The sequence below is a fragment of the Diceros bicornis genome, chromosome 36 (assembly GCF_020826845.1).
Source record: "Diceros bicornis minor isolate mBicDic1 chromosome 36, mDicBic1.mat.cur, whole genome shotgun sequence".
Lineage (NCBI taxonomy): Eukaryota > Metazoa > Chordata > Mammalia > Perissodactyla > Rhinocerotidae > Diceros > Diceros bicornis.
The window spans coordinates 30967656-30986965 of NC_080775.1; the positions used below are offsets into that span (position 1 = coordinate 30967656).

Below are 19310 nucleotides of genomic sequence, written 5' to 3' on the forward strand. Positions count from 1 at the left end.
TAGAAGAGAGTGGCATGATACATTTAAAGTGCTGAAAGGAAAAAACCTACAGTCAAGAATACTTTACCCGGCAAGGTTATCATTCAGAACGGAAGGAGAGATAAAGAGTTTCCCAGACAAGCAAAAACTAAAGGAGTTTGTCACCAAGAAACCAGTACTACAAGAAATGCTACAGGGACTTATTTAAGTGGAAAAGAGAAGACCACAAATAGAAATAAGAAAATTATAAAAAAAAAAAAGCAATAAAATCACTGGTAAAGGAAAATATACAGTGAAGGTACAGATCAACCACCTATGAGGCTAATATGAAGGTCAAAATACAAAAGTACTAAAATTAACTATTCCTATGATAAGAAGGTAATGGATACACCTACACAAAAGAGGTTAGATATGATATCAAAACCATAAAATGTGGGAGGAGGGGAGTAAAGGAGTACGCCTTTTAGCAAGAGGTAAAACTTAAGAGACCATCAACTTATATAGATTGCTATATACATAGGTTATTATATGTGAACCTCTTGGTAATCACAAGCCAGAAACCTGTAATAAGTACACAAAAAGTTAAGAGAAAGGAACCCAAACGTAATACTAAAGAAAGCCATCAAACCATGAGGGAAGAAAGCAAGAGAGGCGGAAAGGAACAGGGAAGAACTACTAAAACACCCAGAATAAAAGTAACAAAATGGCAATAAGTACATTCTTATCAATAGCTACTTTAAATAGCAATGGACTAAATGCTCCAATCAAAAGGCGTAGGGTGGCTGATTGGATAAAGAAGATATATATATAGATATATATATATGTATATATATACACACAAGGGAATACTATTTGGCCATAAAAAAGGATGAAATCTTGCCATTTGTGACAACTTGGATGGACCTTGAGGGTATAATGCTAAATGAAATAAGTCCGAGGGAGAAAGTCAAATACCATATGATCTCACTCGTAAATAGAAGATAAAAACAACAACAAACACATAGAGAAGGAGTTTGGGTTGGTGGTTATGTTACCAAAACCAAAGTGGGTTTGCCTCCTGGTGAGTTATATCAGACTCTCCACCAGAAGTAGTTGTCACACAAGGTAAGGTATATTTGCAGCAGGGACCTTTTATTTCGGATGAGGAATGAATATTCCAAATGGAGAGGTGGGTGTTCACTTGCGCACTACAGGTTACAGTAATAAGGCCTAAGCTCCTCCTGGAGAGATCTTAGCATTAAGACTAAGGCAAAGGTCATAGACATAGTTCTTGTGGTGAGGCCTGGTTTGGTTCAGGGTGGTTGGTGATTGCATCTCCTTAACATAACAAAAAGGAAAAAGAACAATTTGGAAAAACAGTTAAATTCTTCCAAACCCACCCTTGAGTTCCTTGGGGCAATTAGTTGATGACAAAGTCTCCTCTAGTTTTGTCCTGCTCCTCATTCTTGATGGGCACAGGTCAAAGGTCCATCTTCTGTAGCTACTTCCTGCTGGGTATGGGCATTGTCATAGGGACCAGTAGAGGAGCAGAATTTCCAGCTAATCTCAGATAGGTTTGTGGGTCACCACAGGCATAGCTCCGAGTTGTTCATAATAACCATCTGTAATTTTATAGCCTCAATGCATTTAGTATCTATATAGGATCTGGGCATACTTGTCTCCCTCCGCCCCCGGATTCCACCAGCTCTATAATCGTCTGGATACTGGGTTGCCCGTCCTTCTCTGAGGGACCTAGCGCTGCTGCCCAGGAACACGCAACCTCCTTGTAGGCATACCATGCCTAAATGGTATGGGGTTGGTTAGGATCCAGGGCAGGGCCTGGGGTGGATAGCCAGTCATTCACAGGTTGACAGGTCATTGGGATTTACTTATCTTTCTAGTGTCACTGAGAGAGTGGTTTGCAGGAAAACTCGGCGTCATCAATTGTCTGTCTCTCTGGAGGTTCAGGTGTGGGCGTCTTTCTGACACGTGTGTGGTGGATCCAAAGGGTGACTCCTAATTTTAGGGAAGAGTGAGTGGTTAGTAAAACCAAGTGAGGCCCTAACCAAGTATGATTTAGCTGATCTTGGGATAAACTGCTTTTCCAAGTTTTAAGATAGACCCAATCTCCAGGTTCATATGGGTGGAGTTTCACCTCTGTAGGCAAGGGAAGATGGACGTTTCCATGTTTATAGAGTGCATCTACCACCTGCTTCAAATTGATTATGTGTTTGATTGCCATGCAACCCTCTGGGTCTGGGTTTGTGAGCAAATCTGAGTCTTTAGGGAATGGCCTCCCAAAGGTCATTTCAAAGGTGCTAAGCTTCAGTTTGCCTTTTGGAGCTGCCCTTATCCTAGTGAGGGCTATTTGCAGTAATTTTAGCCGATTTTCCTGCATCTCTTGGCACAATTTAGCCAAGGTTTTCTTTAAAGCTTGATTGGCTTGCTCAGTTTTTCCAGGTGATTGTGGCTTCCATGTGGCTAGTTAGGACAGTTGCTTTGTATTTGTGAAAGCAGAAATGTTAGCTTATGAGTGGGATACAAAGAGGAATTTAGCAGATAGTTATTTCATTGGTTACCAATTCCCTCTATATGATTAAAATATCAGGAAAATTTACATGTCAGGCAAAGTAGAGATCTTTAGTTTTGTTATATAGTTCGTAATTTACACAAGAGGCAGTTTACTCTGCCTCTTGTTCTGGCATAACGGTGTTTGACACACTTCTTCCTGATCTTTGGTGTGATACCAAAAGAGGCAGAGAGCTTAACAGAGAAATAAGGGAAAGAGACAGTCAAAGACAGCCCTTTTACTGTCATCCAAAGGTGACTGTGTGCATGTCCAAGTCTATGCCCTGAGAGGAAGAGCATTAGAAGCTTCGCACTGCAGGGAAGGAGACTTCAGTAAAATAGAAAATAGTCCACCATAATCAGGCAAACAACAACAAACATCCAAAGAGGAGAGGGACTCACTATCCTTATTTGCTACAGGGTGTTATCTGAAATACCCAGTTTCTATCAAAAAAAAAAGACATGCAAAGAAACAGTAAAGTGTGAACCATACACTAGGAGAATATTGTGAAGGAGGGAAACTGTGATTCTTACTGGATTATAAATTTCTCTAGCACATACCTTTTTTTCCTAGTCTTTAAATCTATTTGTCTGTCAAATGTTCTTCTTAATGCCTCCTAGCTTTTTTAAGCATCTTTGCATGCTCATTTCAAATGGACCATTCATTTTTACTTATACCAATTGGAGAAAGAACAAGAGAACCTCAAATATATCTAGTAATATTCCCTGTTCTGCATTACTGTCACTGATATTACTTTCACAAAATGTAGTTATGTACTTATTGAAACTCGTTCTGTCCAATCTTATGTGTTTTGATCCATTTTGGTAATGATACACGAGCTGGTCCCCACCTCTTTTTAGATTGCAATGGCTGTATATTTGGGATCCAAAGATCATAGTGCAATATTTGGCATTTATTCCTGCTCAGCTATTACAAGAAAAAAAGATGTACCTTATGATGTCGGGTTCATGACAGGTTTCCAACGTCTGGTACATGCTTTCCTATCACCAACTTTCAGTCACAAGACATTAAGCATATTATTTGACCCAAGTCAATCAGTCACCAATCCTAATTATCGTTTTTTTCAGTATGAATTCATCTTTAACAACTTTCATGTATTTTTTTTCTCATTTGACCTAGTTAGTAGTTTCTAAACTCAGCAAAATGTTCAAATCACATAAATACTCAAGTGGAATGGGATGCCATCCCAATGCTGGTACTACTGCAAATTTACCCATAGCCCCCTCCCCAGCTACACGATGTACACACTAAGGGGACCTGATAGGCATTTCTTCTTAGACCACGGAATATCTTGTTACTCTTTTATGTCATTGATGCCTACTTGATTTACAATTACACAACCTAAAAAGTGGCATAAAATATTCTTGAGAGAGTCAAAGAATTTCTGACTCATAGTAACTTTCTGTGATGTGCGACCATGGTTTGTAACTTGACCTGTATCCATGTTCCACCTCAACAGGTATATTCCTACAGTAGGAGTGTCCTCTTAGTGTAAACTTGGAAGGTACATTATTAACATAAACTCTCCACGATTATGTAAATTTGTAGAAGAGATAGCATTGTGTAGGAAAAGCACTAATTAAAGAATTATGGGGTGTCGGTTTGTGCATCACTTTTGCCATTATCTTGACATATGTTCTTGATCAAATTTTGAAACATCTCTAAGCCTCAAAATAAGGCTTGTATGGTTGCCCAAAAGCTCTTCAAATTCTAAGGGTTTATGATTGTGCGATGCAAACATTGTATTATTTCTCTTCTTCTACAATAACAAATTCTAATTAAGTTAGTACTACATACACACACACAGACACATATGTGTTAATGGTTACCCTACAAAGTGTTTTGAAATCTGTTTTATGTCTATAGAAACTGATACAAAACGCTTGACAGATACTGATGGAAGAGAAAAAATAATTGGTGAAATCAAGACACAATTTAAGGGTCATACTGGTAAGAACAACAAATTTTCAAGTCTAATATTTATGGTTTATGTCTTTTCTGAGATTTAATTAAGTATGGATCTTTAATGACAACAGTAACTATATGTTATTACATGGGTAAAAATCTTCATGAATTCCCTCTTATAATTAGTTAAACTCTAGTATTTGCTGTCAGTAGAAAATTAGCTAGCTATTATTAGTTTTACTCATCTATTTAGAAAGTAATCCATAAAATCCAACACTCTTGTGACCTTAAAATATGTTTGGTGTAAACATTTCCAACTACTATTCTACTCTCTTTCTATTGCTGGCTTAGAAAGGAAAGTCTCTTTGAGTTTGAAAAAACAAAAAGGCTAGTTGATGAGTTATAAGAAGAGCAATATAACATATCGTTATTTCATTGGTTATTAATTCCCTCTACAGAAATAAGCTGGCATGTAAATTTATATCTCTTCTAGAATAGAGTTCTCTAGCCATGTTATATAGTTCACAGATTATACTACTGCTTTTAATCCTGGAGTAACAGTGTTAGACACATTTCTCTTTGATACAAGAAATACTGTAGTTATGAAATTTTTACAGAATCAATGCTAAAAGCTAGAATTTGGGAGTAGATGAATCTATAGATACAGGCACCAAAATATGTGTTCTCACTGAAATTTAAGATTAAGGCAAGATTTCTGAAACTTTGCTTTTGAATGCTTTATTTATTTCATTATATTCATACTTTTATTCCTGGAAAAAAGTATTATTAAAAATGAATCAAATAAAAATTATTTACTCAAAGAGCTTATAACTGGAGAAAAGCTGGTGGTGTAAAAATGAAATTGTTTGAACCAAGCAGTTAAATTTGTTTTGTGTTTTACTTTAACAAATTTGGTAAATTATGGTGAGCCATTTTTCTATGTCTTTAATTTTCAGAGTATTTTTCTTTAGGTAATTTCAATTACTTTTTGCTTCAGTGTTGCTTATTAATAGGAGTCCTTGTCAATTTTGAATAACAACCTTAGACATAGTAGTAAAGTGCTCTCATTTACATCCAGTCAATTTAAACTACCATGCCTTTTAAGAACTAAATTAATTTATACTTATTTATTAATGGTGAATTTATAATAAAATATTTTTTAAAAAATTTAAGAGACAGAAGTTGCTAAGAGGAAAAGAGTTGAAAGGAGACTGCAGATCAAATACAGAAATGAGTATTCTTATTTAAGATAAAATGGGGTTGGATTAAAGGTCAAAATTAAGGAAGATGCTATCTAAGAACACAGAACAAAGAAAAGGAAGGGAAAATGAAGAAATAAATTATAGAAATTGGAGTGATAGACAAGTGGCCACTCAAATGTGGGAAGAAAAACTTACAATTGCAGAAATAAAGACTAATACATGGAGACTGGGGTAGTAATGTGCAGATGGTCATAGTGTCTTTGTAAGTGGGCACTCAAATGTGGGAAGAAAAACTTACAATTGCAGAAATAAAGACTAATACATGGAGACTGGGGTAGTAATGTGCAGATGGTCATAGTGTCTTTGTAAGTGGGCACTCAAATGTGGGAAGAAAAACTTACAATTGCAGAAATAAAGACTAATACATGGAGACTGGGGTAGTAATGTGCAGATGGTCATAGTGTCTTTGTAAAACTTTTCTTAAATTTTATTTTAGGTGTGAATTTATTTAAAATCAAAGACATGTCCACACAACATCAAGATTTTTTTACCAGCTACATTGGACCAAGTAGATTCTCAACAAATGTAATTAATTTTTCACCCTTTGACAATCAAGGTAAGAGATAATGTATAAGAATATAAAATAAGTATCTAATTGCCTAGACTACTTTTGGTAGTATGCTTTTTCATTTTACTCTTTATGAAATATTTTAAACATTCCAAAAATATGTAACACTAGTACAGAAAATACAACATTCTAATAGTTCTCTAGATTCTATGCTTTTATAATCTTATTGCCTCCTTTTTCAGCTTTTATCATATGCAGTCATAAACTATATATAATGATGTTCTATACAAGTATTTTTCAAAATATTTTATTGTGCTCTCTTTATTTTTTATTTTCCTTTATTGTAGAATTTTCCACCTTGTCTTTTCCCCCACTACCCGCATTACTCCAGGTCAATTAATTTTATAAAAAATGTGTACACACACACGCATACCTTTTTAGCAGATATCTCCACATTAAATGCTTTGACTTCCTTTTTGGTCTCTAAAGTATATTTTTGTGCCATCTCAGCAATACTTCTTAAAATAATTTTTTTAACCTAGCATTTTAGTTGTCTGAATTAGAAAGGACATTTGGGATAGCTAGTCTTCTATACCACCACATCCAAAATTATATTCGATTTTTAATACCAAGATGTACCAAAATATCATCATACAAACAATCTAGCCTTGATATTTTAGTAAAAATAAGATCAAGAGTAAACATAAATTTGACAGTATGGGGCCATTCCCCTAACATGCATTAAAGTTTTTATTTTTAGTGACTTAAAAATCCTCTCCAGCTTTTATTCTTGACAAATGTGAATGGCTAGGTTGGTGTAATGACTTCTGAAATAAATTGTGTCAAAAATATTTTATTTTCTCAATTACAACTCCCTACTAAACCTCTCAGCCTGTGGCTTCATTTTAATTCTAGCCAGTGATTAAATAATATGAAGTTTATAATTCTTTGTTTGAATGGAAGTGTTCTAAAATAACACATGTTACTTTTATAATAAGTAGGATTTATGAAAAATAAATCTAATAAACACTTATTGAACGGGGAGGGGAAAGCTAGTGATTTATGCATAGAGCTCTGATCTCCAAAATTATCCTTATAAGTGTATCTTTAGAAATGTAGAGTACAGATCAAATACACAAATGAATATGCTGGTTTAAAGTAAAACAGGGTTGGGATAAAGGTCAAAATTAAGAAAGATGCTGAGAATAGAAACTGTGTCCATCAGACAAAAAACATGTATGCCGCCCTCCGTGTCAGGTAAAAAAAACAGTGAAGGCTTTGCTGCTAATTATTTTAATTTACCTAGGAAGAGGAGGAAGAGCTTTTGTATATCTACATTTGCAAATTCTAAAAATACTACTCCATTAAAATGCTACAAAAGAAGAAGCTTTCTCAACCAGAAGGGAGAAAGGTCTCTAAATAACTTTGAAAAAATTAGACTTATTGGAGAACTAAAGCAAGAAGTGACATTTCCTGTAGAGTATTTGGCAAAAGAGAGGAACATGACAGTGATGACATCAATATGGTAGGGTAGGAGTTTTCTACCATTTTCCCCCCAGAGAAAATCAATTTGATGATCACTCACAGATGAGAGAGCCTTTGTTTAAGCCCAGGAGTCCAGCAGAGAAGTTCTAGCACACTGTTGGAACAGAAAATAATCCAAGATTGGATGTATTGAAGAGGTTGAGAGCAATAGTTTGACTTTACCTGCATCACTCCCCACCAGGGCAGCATACCTCAGTGCCAAGAAGCCCTTCTCATTCCATAATTTCTCCCACTGGGGAAAGTGAGAACATGTTAGTGAGTGCCCAGCTTCTCTAGCTGTGCAGAACGCTGTCAAAAAGGCCCATTTCTCTCTTGTCCCACCAGAGGAATGAGTCACAAGTTGCATGACTAGGGGGTGGTGAGTGACTGAGAGAACAGCAGCCAGGGCTCAGAACAGAACATATAAAAGGGAGGTAGATACTACTAACCATGTCAAGGACTCCATCAGGAGGCTCACACATCAGCTGCTGAGAACACTTCACCTGTGGATGCCCTGAAACTGGCCCACAGGCACCCACAGCGCTTCAGGTGCTTCATCCACACAACCCCCCACCCTTGACTGGCTCCTTGTGTCTTCTCCTGATAGCAGCAAATGTGAGCTTTTACGGACAGCTAGAGAGCACTCACAAAAAAGCAGACCCAAATCTGCAGCCCTTAGAGAAACCACAACTTGGGCGCTCAGCACTACCCTAGGGAAAGCAAAAGGGAGGTTGTCAGCGACCAGCCTGGCTTTAAAGGATAGAAAAAAGGCATACAAGCTTAAGAATTCTGCCACAAAAGGGAGCAAGAAGTGTGGAGTAGACACACTCATAGAAAAGGTCTGAGAAAGCCTCACAATTTCTAGCAGGGCCGACAGAATGGATTTCTTTCTGGAAGTTAGTCAGTAAAGCCTGGAGGAGGTGACTGCTACTTCAAATGCAATGACAGCAGTGCAGGACATCAAAGAACATGAAAAATCAAGAAAATATGATACCATGAAAGGGATACAATAATTTTCCAATAACCCCCCCAAAAATGAAGATTTCCAATTTAACTGATGAATAATTCAAAATAGCTGTTTTAAGGAGGCTCAGTAAACTATGGGAAAACAGGAAAGGCAGCTCAGTGAAAGCAGGAAAACAATACACAGACAAAATGAAAACTTTAACAGAGAGACAGAAATCATAAAAAAGAATCAAACAGAAATTATGGACCTGAAGGATATGATGAATGAAATGAAACATACAATAGAGAATATTAACAGCATAATAGATAAAGCAGAGGAAATAATTTGTGAAGTAGAAGACAGTACTTTTGAAATAATACAAAGAAGAATTTAAAATATGAAGAAAGACTTATGAACTATGGGATATAAGTAAGCTAAATAATGTACAAATGACTGTAGTCTCAGAAGGAGAAGCAAGGGAGAAAGGAGTAGAAAGCTTATTTAAAGAAATAATGGCTGAGAACATCCCAAACCTGGAGAAGAAACTGGATATACAAGTACATGAAGCTAATAGAACACCTAATTATCTCAACACAAAAAGAGCTTCTCCAAGGTGCATTATATTAAAACTGTCAAAGGCAATGACTAAGAAAGAATATTAAAAGTGGAAAGAGAGAAGGAAAAAACTTACAAAGGAACCCCCATTAGGCTATCAGCAGATTTCTCAGCAGAAACTCTACAGGCTAGGAGAGAGTAGAATGCTATATTCAAAATATTGAAAGATAAAAACTATCAGCCGAGAATACTCTATCCAGTGAAGTTATCCTTCAGATATGAAGGAGAAATAAAGGTTTTCCCAGACAAACAAAAGCTAAGGGAATTTATTGCTACTAGACCTGACTTACAGTAAATGTTGAAAGGAGCCCTCCTAACTGAAACAAAAAGGCAAAGGTGGGCATACAAACTTTGAGCAAGGTGATAAATAGACAGGCAGAATCAGAAAATTGCAACTTTATATCAGAATAGGTTAGTAAACAATTATAAAGGCTAAAGGGAAAGAAAGCATCAAAAATAACTATAACCAATTCAATTTGGTAACAAACTCACTATTACAAAAAAGGGATAATTTGTGACAACAAAAACTTAGAAGGAGAAGAGGAAAAGAATGGAACCTGCATAGGCAAATGAAGATCAGATGCTATCAGCAGAAGAAGGGCTATCTCAACTATGAGCCCTTTTATACAAACCTCATGGTAACCACAAAATAAAAATTCAGAGCAGAGTCATGAAACATAAAAAAAAGAAGAAATTGAGAAATACGTCACAGAACACTGCCAAACTGAAATGGCAGACAGAAACACAGAGGAAAAGAAACAATGGAAATATAGAGCAAGAAAACAAAAGATTAAATGGTAGTATTAAGTCCTCATATATCAATAATCACCCTAAATATAAATGGATTTAATTCACCAGTCAAAAGACAGAGAATGGCTGGATGGATTAAAAAACAAGACCCAACAATATACTGCCTCTAGAAGACCCATCTCAGCTCTAAAGACAAACATAGGCTCCAATGAAAGGATAGAAGATGATACTGCAAGCAAATGGCAACCAAAAGAAAGCAAGTATAGCCACACTTATATCAGACTTCAAGCCAAAAAACATAACAAAAGACAAAGATGAGCATTATATACTGATAAAGGGGACAATCCATCAAGAAGACCTAGCGTTTAATGATATATATGCAACTAATATAGGAGCACCAAATTATATAAAGCAATTATTAACAGACATAAAGGGAGAAATTGACAGTGAGACAATAATGGTAGAGGACTTTAATACCCCACTTACATCAATGGATAGATCATCCAGAGAGTCAACAAGAAAACATTGGCCTTAAATGAAACACTAGACCAGATGGACTTAATAGATATGTATACATGTAGAACATTCCATCCAAAAGCAGCAGAATACACATTCTTCTCAAGTGCACGTGGAATATTCTCAAAAGATAGACAGTATGTTGCGAAACAAAACAAGAGTCAATAAATTTAAGAAGACTGAAATCATTTCAGGCCTCTTTTTCAACCACAATGGTATGAAACTAGAAATCAACTACAAGAAGAAAACTGGAAAAGTCACAATTATGTGGAGACTAAACCATGTGCTACTGAACAACTATTGGATCAATGAAAGAAATCAAAGGGAAAATTTTTAAAAAAATACCTAGAGACAAATGAAAATGAAACATACAACATACCAAAACCTATGGGATGCAGCAAAAGTGATACAAAGGGGCAGGTATATAGCAATAAAGGCCTACCCCAAGAAACAAGAAAAATCTCAAATACACAATCTAACAGACCTAAAAGAACTAGAAAAACTAAAGAACAAACAAAGCCCCAAGTCTATAGAAGGAAGGAAATAATAAAAATCAGAGAGGAAATAAATGAAATAGAAACTAAAAAGGCAATAGAAAGGATTAATGAAACTAAGAGCTGGTTCTTTGAATAGATAAACAAAATTGACAAACCCTTAGCTAGACTCATTAAGAATAAAGAAGTCTCAAATAAATAAAATCAGAAATGAAAGAGGAGAAATTACAGTAGATACCACAGAAATACAAAGGATTATAAAAGAATACTGTGAAAAACTATATGCCCACAAATTGGATAACTTAGAAGAGGTGGATAAATTCTTAAAATCACACAACTTCCCAAAACTGAATCAAAAAGAAATGGAGACTCTGAATAGATGAATTATAACTAAAGAGATTACAAGAATAATCAAAAACCTCCCCAAAACCAAAAGTACAAGACCAGAGGACTTCTCTGGTGAATTCTACCAAACATTCATATAAGATTTAATACCTACTTTTCTCAAACTTCCAAAAAACTGAAGAGGACAAGATGCTTCCTAACTCATTTTACAAGGCCAACATTACCCTGATAGCAGACAAGGACAACACAAAAAAGGAAAATTACAGGACAATATCGCTGATGCACATAGATGCAAAAATGCTTAACAAAATGTTAGCAAATCAAATGCAACAATACATTAATAGAATTATACACCATGATTAAGTGGGGATTTATTCCCAGGACAGAGGAATGTTTCAACATCTCCGAATCAATCAATGTGATACACCATATAAACAAAATAAAGAATAAAAATCACATGATCGTCTCCATAGATGCAGAGAAGGCATTTGGCAAGAGTCAACATACGTTTATGACTAAAACTCTCAATAAAATGAGTATAGAAGGAAAGTACCTCTACATAATAAAGGCCATATACAATAAACACACAGTAAATGTCATACTCAATGGTGAAAAACTGAAAGCTATTTCTCTAAGAACAGGAACAAGACAAGGATGCCCACTCTTGCCACTCTTATTCAACATAGTATTGGAAGTCCTAGCCAGAGCAATTAGGCAAGAAAAAAAATAAAAGGTATCCAAATTGGAAAGGAAGAAGTAAAACTGTCAGTATTTGTGGATAACATGAGTCTATAGGTAGAAAACTCTAAAGAATCCACCAAAAAACTGTTAGAAATAATTAACAAACACAGTAAAATTGCAGGGTACAAAATCAACGTACAAAAATCAGTTGCATTTCTATACACTAACGACAAACTAGCAGAAAAAGAAATCAAGAATACAATACCATTTACAATCACAACAAAAAGAATAAAAAATATGGGAATAAATTTAACCAAGGAGGTGAAAGACCTGTACGCTGAAAACTATAAGACATTGTTGAAAGAAATTGAGGGAGTCATAAAGAAATGCAAAGATATTCTGTGCTCGTGGATTGGAAGAATAACATGGTTAAAATGTCCATATTACCTAAAGCAATCTACAGATTCAATGCAGTCTGTATCAGAATCCCAAGGACATTTTTCACAGAAATAGAACAAAGAATCCTAAAATTTATATGGAACCCAAAAACTCCAAATAGCCAAAGCAATCTTGAGAAAAAAGAACAAAGCTGGAGGTATCACATTCCCTGATTTCAAAATCACATACCATATGATCCAGCTATTCCACTTCTGGATATTGATCCCCAAAACATGAAAACACTAATTCAAGAAGATGCATGCACTGTTCATTGCAGTGTTATGCATAATAGCCAAGACTTAGAAGCAACCTAGGGGGCTGGCCTCGTGGCATAGCAGTTAAGTGCACACGCTCTGCCGCGGCGGCCCAGGGTTTGGATCCCAGGCGCACATTGATGCACCGCTTGTCAAGCCATGCAGTAGCGGTGTCCCATATAAAGTAGAGGAAGATGGGCACGGATGTTAGTCTTTCTCAGGAAAAAGAGGAGGATTGGCAGATGTTAGCTCAGGGCTGATTGTCCTCACAAAAAAAAATAAGAAGCAACCTAAGTGCCCAACAACAGATGAATGGATAAAGAAGATGTGATATATATATACACAATGGAATACTACTCAGCCATAAAAAAAGACAAAATCATCCCATTTGCAACAACATGGATGGACCTTGAGGGTATTATGTTAAGCAAAATAACCCGGACAGAGGAAGACAAACACCTCGTGATTTCACTCATATGTGGAGGATAAACAAACACGTGGACAAAAAGAACAGATTAATGGTTACCAGAGGGGAAGGGGGTTGGGGGTGGGCATAAGGGTTAAAGGAGCACATATATGTGGTGAATAACAAATAATATGTACAATTGAAATTTCACAAGGTTATAAACTATTATGACCTCAATAAAATAATTTAAAAAATAGAAAAAAGCTCATAGAATGAGGATATAAAGAAAAAATATTTTTATATAACTGTACAATTTGTATTTTAAGCTAAAAATTATTATAAAATTGTCAAAAAGTTTAAAAAATTTAAAAGTTTATAAAGTAAAAAAGTTACAGTAAGCTAAAGTTAATTTATTATTGAAGAAAGAACAACATTTTTTTAAATTTAGTGTAGCCTAAGTGTTCAGTGTTTATAAAGTCTACGGCAGTGTACAGTATGTCCTAGGCCTTTGCATTCACTCACCACTCACTCACTGACTTACCCAGAGCAAGTTCCATTCATGGTAGGTGCCCTATATAGGTGTACCATTTTTTATCTTTTATACTGTATTTTTACTGTTCGTTTTCTATGTTTAGATACACAAATACTTACCATTGTGTTACAATTGCCTACAGCATGAAGTACAGTAACATGCTGTACAGATTTGTAGCCTAGGAGCAATAGGGTATACCATACAGCCTAGGTGTGTAGTAGGCTATACCATCTAGGTTTTGTGTAGGTACATTCTATGGTGTTTGCACGATGACAAAATTGCCTGACACGTTTCTCAGAACGTCTCCCCATCATTAAGCTATGCATGGCTATATATCTGAAGGAAACAAAAATATGTCAAAGAGATATCTGTACCCCCATGTTCAAAGCAGCATTATTTACAGTAGCCTAGATATGGAAACAAGCTAAGTGTTCATCAACAGATGAATGTATAAAGAAGTTGTTTTATATATATATAGATAGATATATAGATATATATCTATATATATATAATTATGTATTATTATATATTATTCAGTCATTAAAAAGAAGAAAATCTTGCCATTTGTGAAAACATGAATGGATCTTGAGGGCATGTTGCTAAGTGAAATAAGTCAGACAGAGAAAGACAAATACTGTATGATCTCACATACATGTGGAATCTAAGAAAAAAACCAAACTCATATAAAAAGAGAGCAGATTTGTGGTTGCCAATGCCAGAAAAATGGGGGGAGGAGGAACTGATGAAGGTGGTCAAAAGATACAAACTTCCAGTTACAAGAAAAAATAAGTACTAGGAATATAATGTACATGATTACTATAGTTAACATTACTCTATAGTATATTTAAAGTTGTTAAGAAAGTTCTCATCACAAGGAAAAAAACCATTTTTTTCTTTCTTGTTTGTATCTGTATGAGATGATATATGTTAATTAAATTTATTGTGCCAATAATTTCACAATATATGTATGTCAAATCATTATGATCTATACCTTACATTTTATACAGTGCTGTATGTCGATTATTTCTCAATAAAACAGGAGAAAAAATGTGGGAAAGTAAAATACAGAGTATTTGATTGTGATCAAAGCTAAGTTGTTATCAGTGTAAAATATATTGTTATACCTATAAAACATTTTATGTAAGCTTCATGATAACCGGAGAGCAAAAACCTACAGTAGATACATAAAAGATAAAGAGAAGGAAATCAAAGCATACTTTGTGGAAAGTCATAACTCACAAAGGAAGACAGCAAGAAAGGAACAAAGGAACTATAAAAGCCAGAAAACAATTAATAAGATGGCATTATAAGTCCTTACTTATCAATAATTATTTTAAATGTAAATGGATTAAATTCTCCAATCAAGAGGCACAGAGTGAGTGAATGGACATTAAAAAAAAAAAAAAAAGACCAAAATATGCTGCCTACAAGAGACTTACTTCAGTTTTAAAGTAGGGTCAAAGTGACATGTACAGTCAAAGTGAAGGAATGGAAAAAGATATTCCATGCAAGTGGAAACCAAATTAGAGCAGGGATAGCTATATTTATATCACAAAATAGACAAACTCAGAAGCAGTAACAAGGAACAAAGGTCTATATAATGATAAAGAGATGAATTCATCAGGAGGATATAAAAATCATAAATATATATGCACCCAACATCAGACACCTAAATATATTAAGCAAATACTAACAGATAGGAAGGGAGAAATAGACAACAATGCAATAATAGTAGGAGACTTCAATGCTCCATTTTCAACAATGGATAGATCATCCAGACAGAAAATCAATACAGAAACATTGAACTTGAAATATACTTTAGACCAAATGGACCTAACAGACATATAGAGAGCATTCCATACAACAGCAGCACAATACACATTCTTCTCAAGTGCATACACAACATTCTTCAGGATAGATCATATGACAGGTCACAAAACAAGTCTCAGTATATTTAAGAGGATTTAAGTTTTACCAAGTATCTTTTCTGACCACAATGGTATGCAACAAGAAATCAATAACTGAGTAAAAACTGGAAAATTCACAAATATGTGGAAATTAAACAATGTATTCCTGAACAACCAATGGGTCAAAGAAGAAATAAAATGTAAAATTAAAAAAATATCTTGAAATGAATGAAAATGGAAACACAAAACACCAAAACCTAGGGAATGATACAAAAGCAGTTCTAAAGGTGAGATTTATAGCATTAAACATCTGCATTATAAAAAAAGAAAGATAGCAGATAAACAACCTAACTTTTCACCACAAGGAACTAAAAAAAGAAGAAGAAAGTAAGGCCAAAGTTGGTGTAAGTAAGGAAATAAAGATCAGAGCAGAAATAAATGAGATAGAGACCAGAAAAACAATAAAGAGATCAATGTTGATAAGAGGTGTTTTTTTGAAAAGGTAAACAAAATTGACAAACCTTTAGCTATACTAACTAGGAAAAAAAGAAAGAAGGCAAAGTCAGAAATGAAAGAAGAGCCATTACAACTGATATAACAGAAATACAAACATTATAAGAGATATAAGAGCTACTATCTTTTTATATATATTATATAATACTATCTTATTATAAAAGATACTATGAATAATTATAAGCCTACAAATTGGATAACCTGGAAGAAATGGATAAATTCATAGAAACATACTACCTACCAAGACTGAATCATGAAAAAATAGAAAATCTGAACAGACTTATAACAATAAGGAGATTGAATCAGTAATAAAAAACAACCATCAAGGAAAAGTACAGACATGGATGGTTTCACTGGTGAATTCTACCAAACATTTAAAGAATTAATACCAATCCTTCTCAAACTCTTCCAAAAAACTGAAGAGGAGGGAACTCTCCAAAGCTCATTTTACAAGACAAGCATACCCTGATAACAAAACCAGATATGGACACTATTCAAAAAGAAAACTATAAGCCTGATGAACAACATCCCTGATGAAAATTGATGCAAAAAGTCTCAACAAGGGGTGGCCTGGTGGTGCAGCGGTTAAGTGCATGTGCTCTGCTTCGGCAGCTTGGGGTCCACCAGTTTGGATCGCGGTGCTCACTGACGCACTGCTTGTCAGGCCATGCTGTGGCGGCATCCCATATAAAGTAGAGGAAGATGGGCACAGATGTTAGCCCAGGGCCAGTCTTCCTCAGCAAAAAGGAGGAGGATTGGCCTCGGATGTTAACTCAGGGCTGATCTTCCTCACAAAAAAAAAAAATTCTCAACAAAATACTGGCAAACCAAATTCAACAGCACGTTAAAAGATCATAATCTATGATCAATTGGGATTTATCCGTGCAATGCAAGGATGGTTCTACATAGATAAATCTATATATGTGATACATCACATTAACAAAATGAAGGATAAAATTTGCATGATTGTCTTAATAGATGCAGAAAGGCATTTGACAAAGTTCAACATCTTTTCGGGATAAAAACTTTCAACAAATTTGGTACAGAAGGAGCATAACTCCACATAATACAGACCGTCTATGACAAGCCCATAGCTAACATCACATTCATTGGTGAAAGTTTAAAAAGTTTTCATTTAAGATGGGGAACAAGGTGCCCACTCTCACCACTCCTATTCAACTTAGTACTGGAATTCCTAGCCAGAGCAATCAGGCAAGAAAAAGAAAGAAAAGGCATCCAAATTGAAAAGGAAAAAGTAAAATATTCTGTTTGCAGGTGATGTGATCTTACATACAGAAAATCCTAAAGATTCAACCATAAAACTGTTAGAACTAATAACTGAATGCAGTCAAGTTGAAGGATACAAAATCAACATATAAAATTAGTTGCATTTCTATACCATAACAATGAAATATCTGAAAAAGAAATAAAGAAAACAGTCCCATTCACAATAGCATCAAAAACAATAGAATATTTGGGAAAATTTAAACAAGGTTGAGAATGACCTAAACACTAAAAATTATAACACTTTGATGAAAGAAATTGAAGAAGCACAAATAAATGGAATGCTATCCTGGGTTCATGAATTGGAAGAGTTAATGTTTTTAAAACGTTGATACTACCTAAAGCCATCTATAGATTCAATGCAATCTCTATCAATATCCCAATGACATTTTTCCCAAAAAATAGAAAAAAAATCCTAAAATTTGTTTCATACAACAAACAATTGTTTTTGTTTGAATAGCCTGAATAGCCAAAACAATCCTGAGAGAGAAGAACAAAGCTGGAAGCATCAACTTCCTGATTTCAAACTATAATACAAAGCTATAGCAATAAAAACATGATGGTACTGACATTAAAACAGACCATATACCAATGAAACAGAATCAAGAGCCTGGATAAACACTCATATATATTGACAACTAATATTTGACAAAGGGGCCAAGAATACTCAATGGGGAAATGAGAGGCTCTTCATAAATGGTGCTGAAAAATTGGATATCTACATGCAAGAATGAAATTGGACTCAGATCTTATATCATTAACCAAATTAACTTGAAATGAATTAAAGACTTAAATATGAGATCTGAAACCTCAATACTCCTACAAGAAATTACAGGGAAAAAGCTCCTTGAGATTGGTCTTGGCAACAGTATTTTGATGTTAGACCAAAAGAACAAGCAACAAAAGCAGAAATCAACAGGTGGGACAACATCAAACTAAAAAGCTTCTGCACCGCAAAAGAAACCATCAACAAAATGAAATGGCAACCTATGAAATGGCAGAAAATATTTGCAAACCATATATCTGATAACGAGTTAATATCCAAAGTATATAAGCGACTTAGATAACTGATTAGCCAAAAAAAAACGAACAATGCAATTATAAATGGGTAGAAGACCTGAAAGGAGATTTTTCAAAGAAGACCTGCAAATGGACAACAGGTACATGAAAAGGTGCTCAACATCACTAATCATTGGGGAAATGCAAATCAAAATCACGAGATATCACCTCACACCTGTTAGAATGGCTATCATCAAAAAGACAAAAGATAACAAATGTTGGTGAGGATGTGGGGAAAAGGGAACCCTAGTACTCTTTTGGTGAGATTGTAAATTGATACAGCCACTATGGAAAACAGTATAGATGTTCCTCCAAAAATTAAAAATAGAACAGGCTCAGAGTGAAATGATGGAAGACAATACTCCAAGCTAATGGCAAACAAAAGAAAGCAGGTGTTGCCATACTCATATCAGACAAAGTAGACTTCAAGATAAGACAGGTTAAGAGAGACAAAGAAGGGCAATATATAGTGATAAAAGGGACACTCCACCAAGAAGACATATCAATTATAAATATATATGCACTCAACATAGAAGCACCAAAGTACATAAAGCAACTATTAACAAACCTAAAAGGAGACATTAACAACAACACAATAATAGTAGGGGATCTTAATACCCCACTTACATCAATGGATAGATCATCCAGACAAAAAATCAATAAAGAAACAGTGGAATTAAATGAAAAACTGGACGAGATGGACCTGGTAGACATATACAGAGCACTCCATCCAAAAACAGCTGACTACACCTTCTTCTCAAGTGGACATGGAACATTCTCAAGGATGGACCATATGTTGGGAAACAAGGCAAACCTCAATAAA

The 19310-nt window shown here is 34.9% G+C and overlaps 1 protein-coding gene across 1 annotated transcript in view; it reads left to right on the plus strand.

The window, feature by feature from the left end:
- CCDC7 (coiled-coil domain containing 7) overlaps positions 1 to 19310 on the plus strand; it is a 403315-nt gene that overhangs the window by 365092 nt on the left and 18913 nt on the right. The window contains 4 exon segments of the mRNA XM_058532824.1: positions 889 to 924; positions 2092 to 2101; positions 4415 to 4498; positions 6152 to 6271. Of these exon segments, the coding sequence (XP_058388807.1) occupies positions 889 to 924; positions 2092 to 2101; positions 4415 to 4498; positions 6152 to 6271 (250 nt within the window).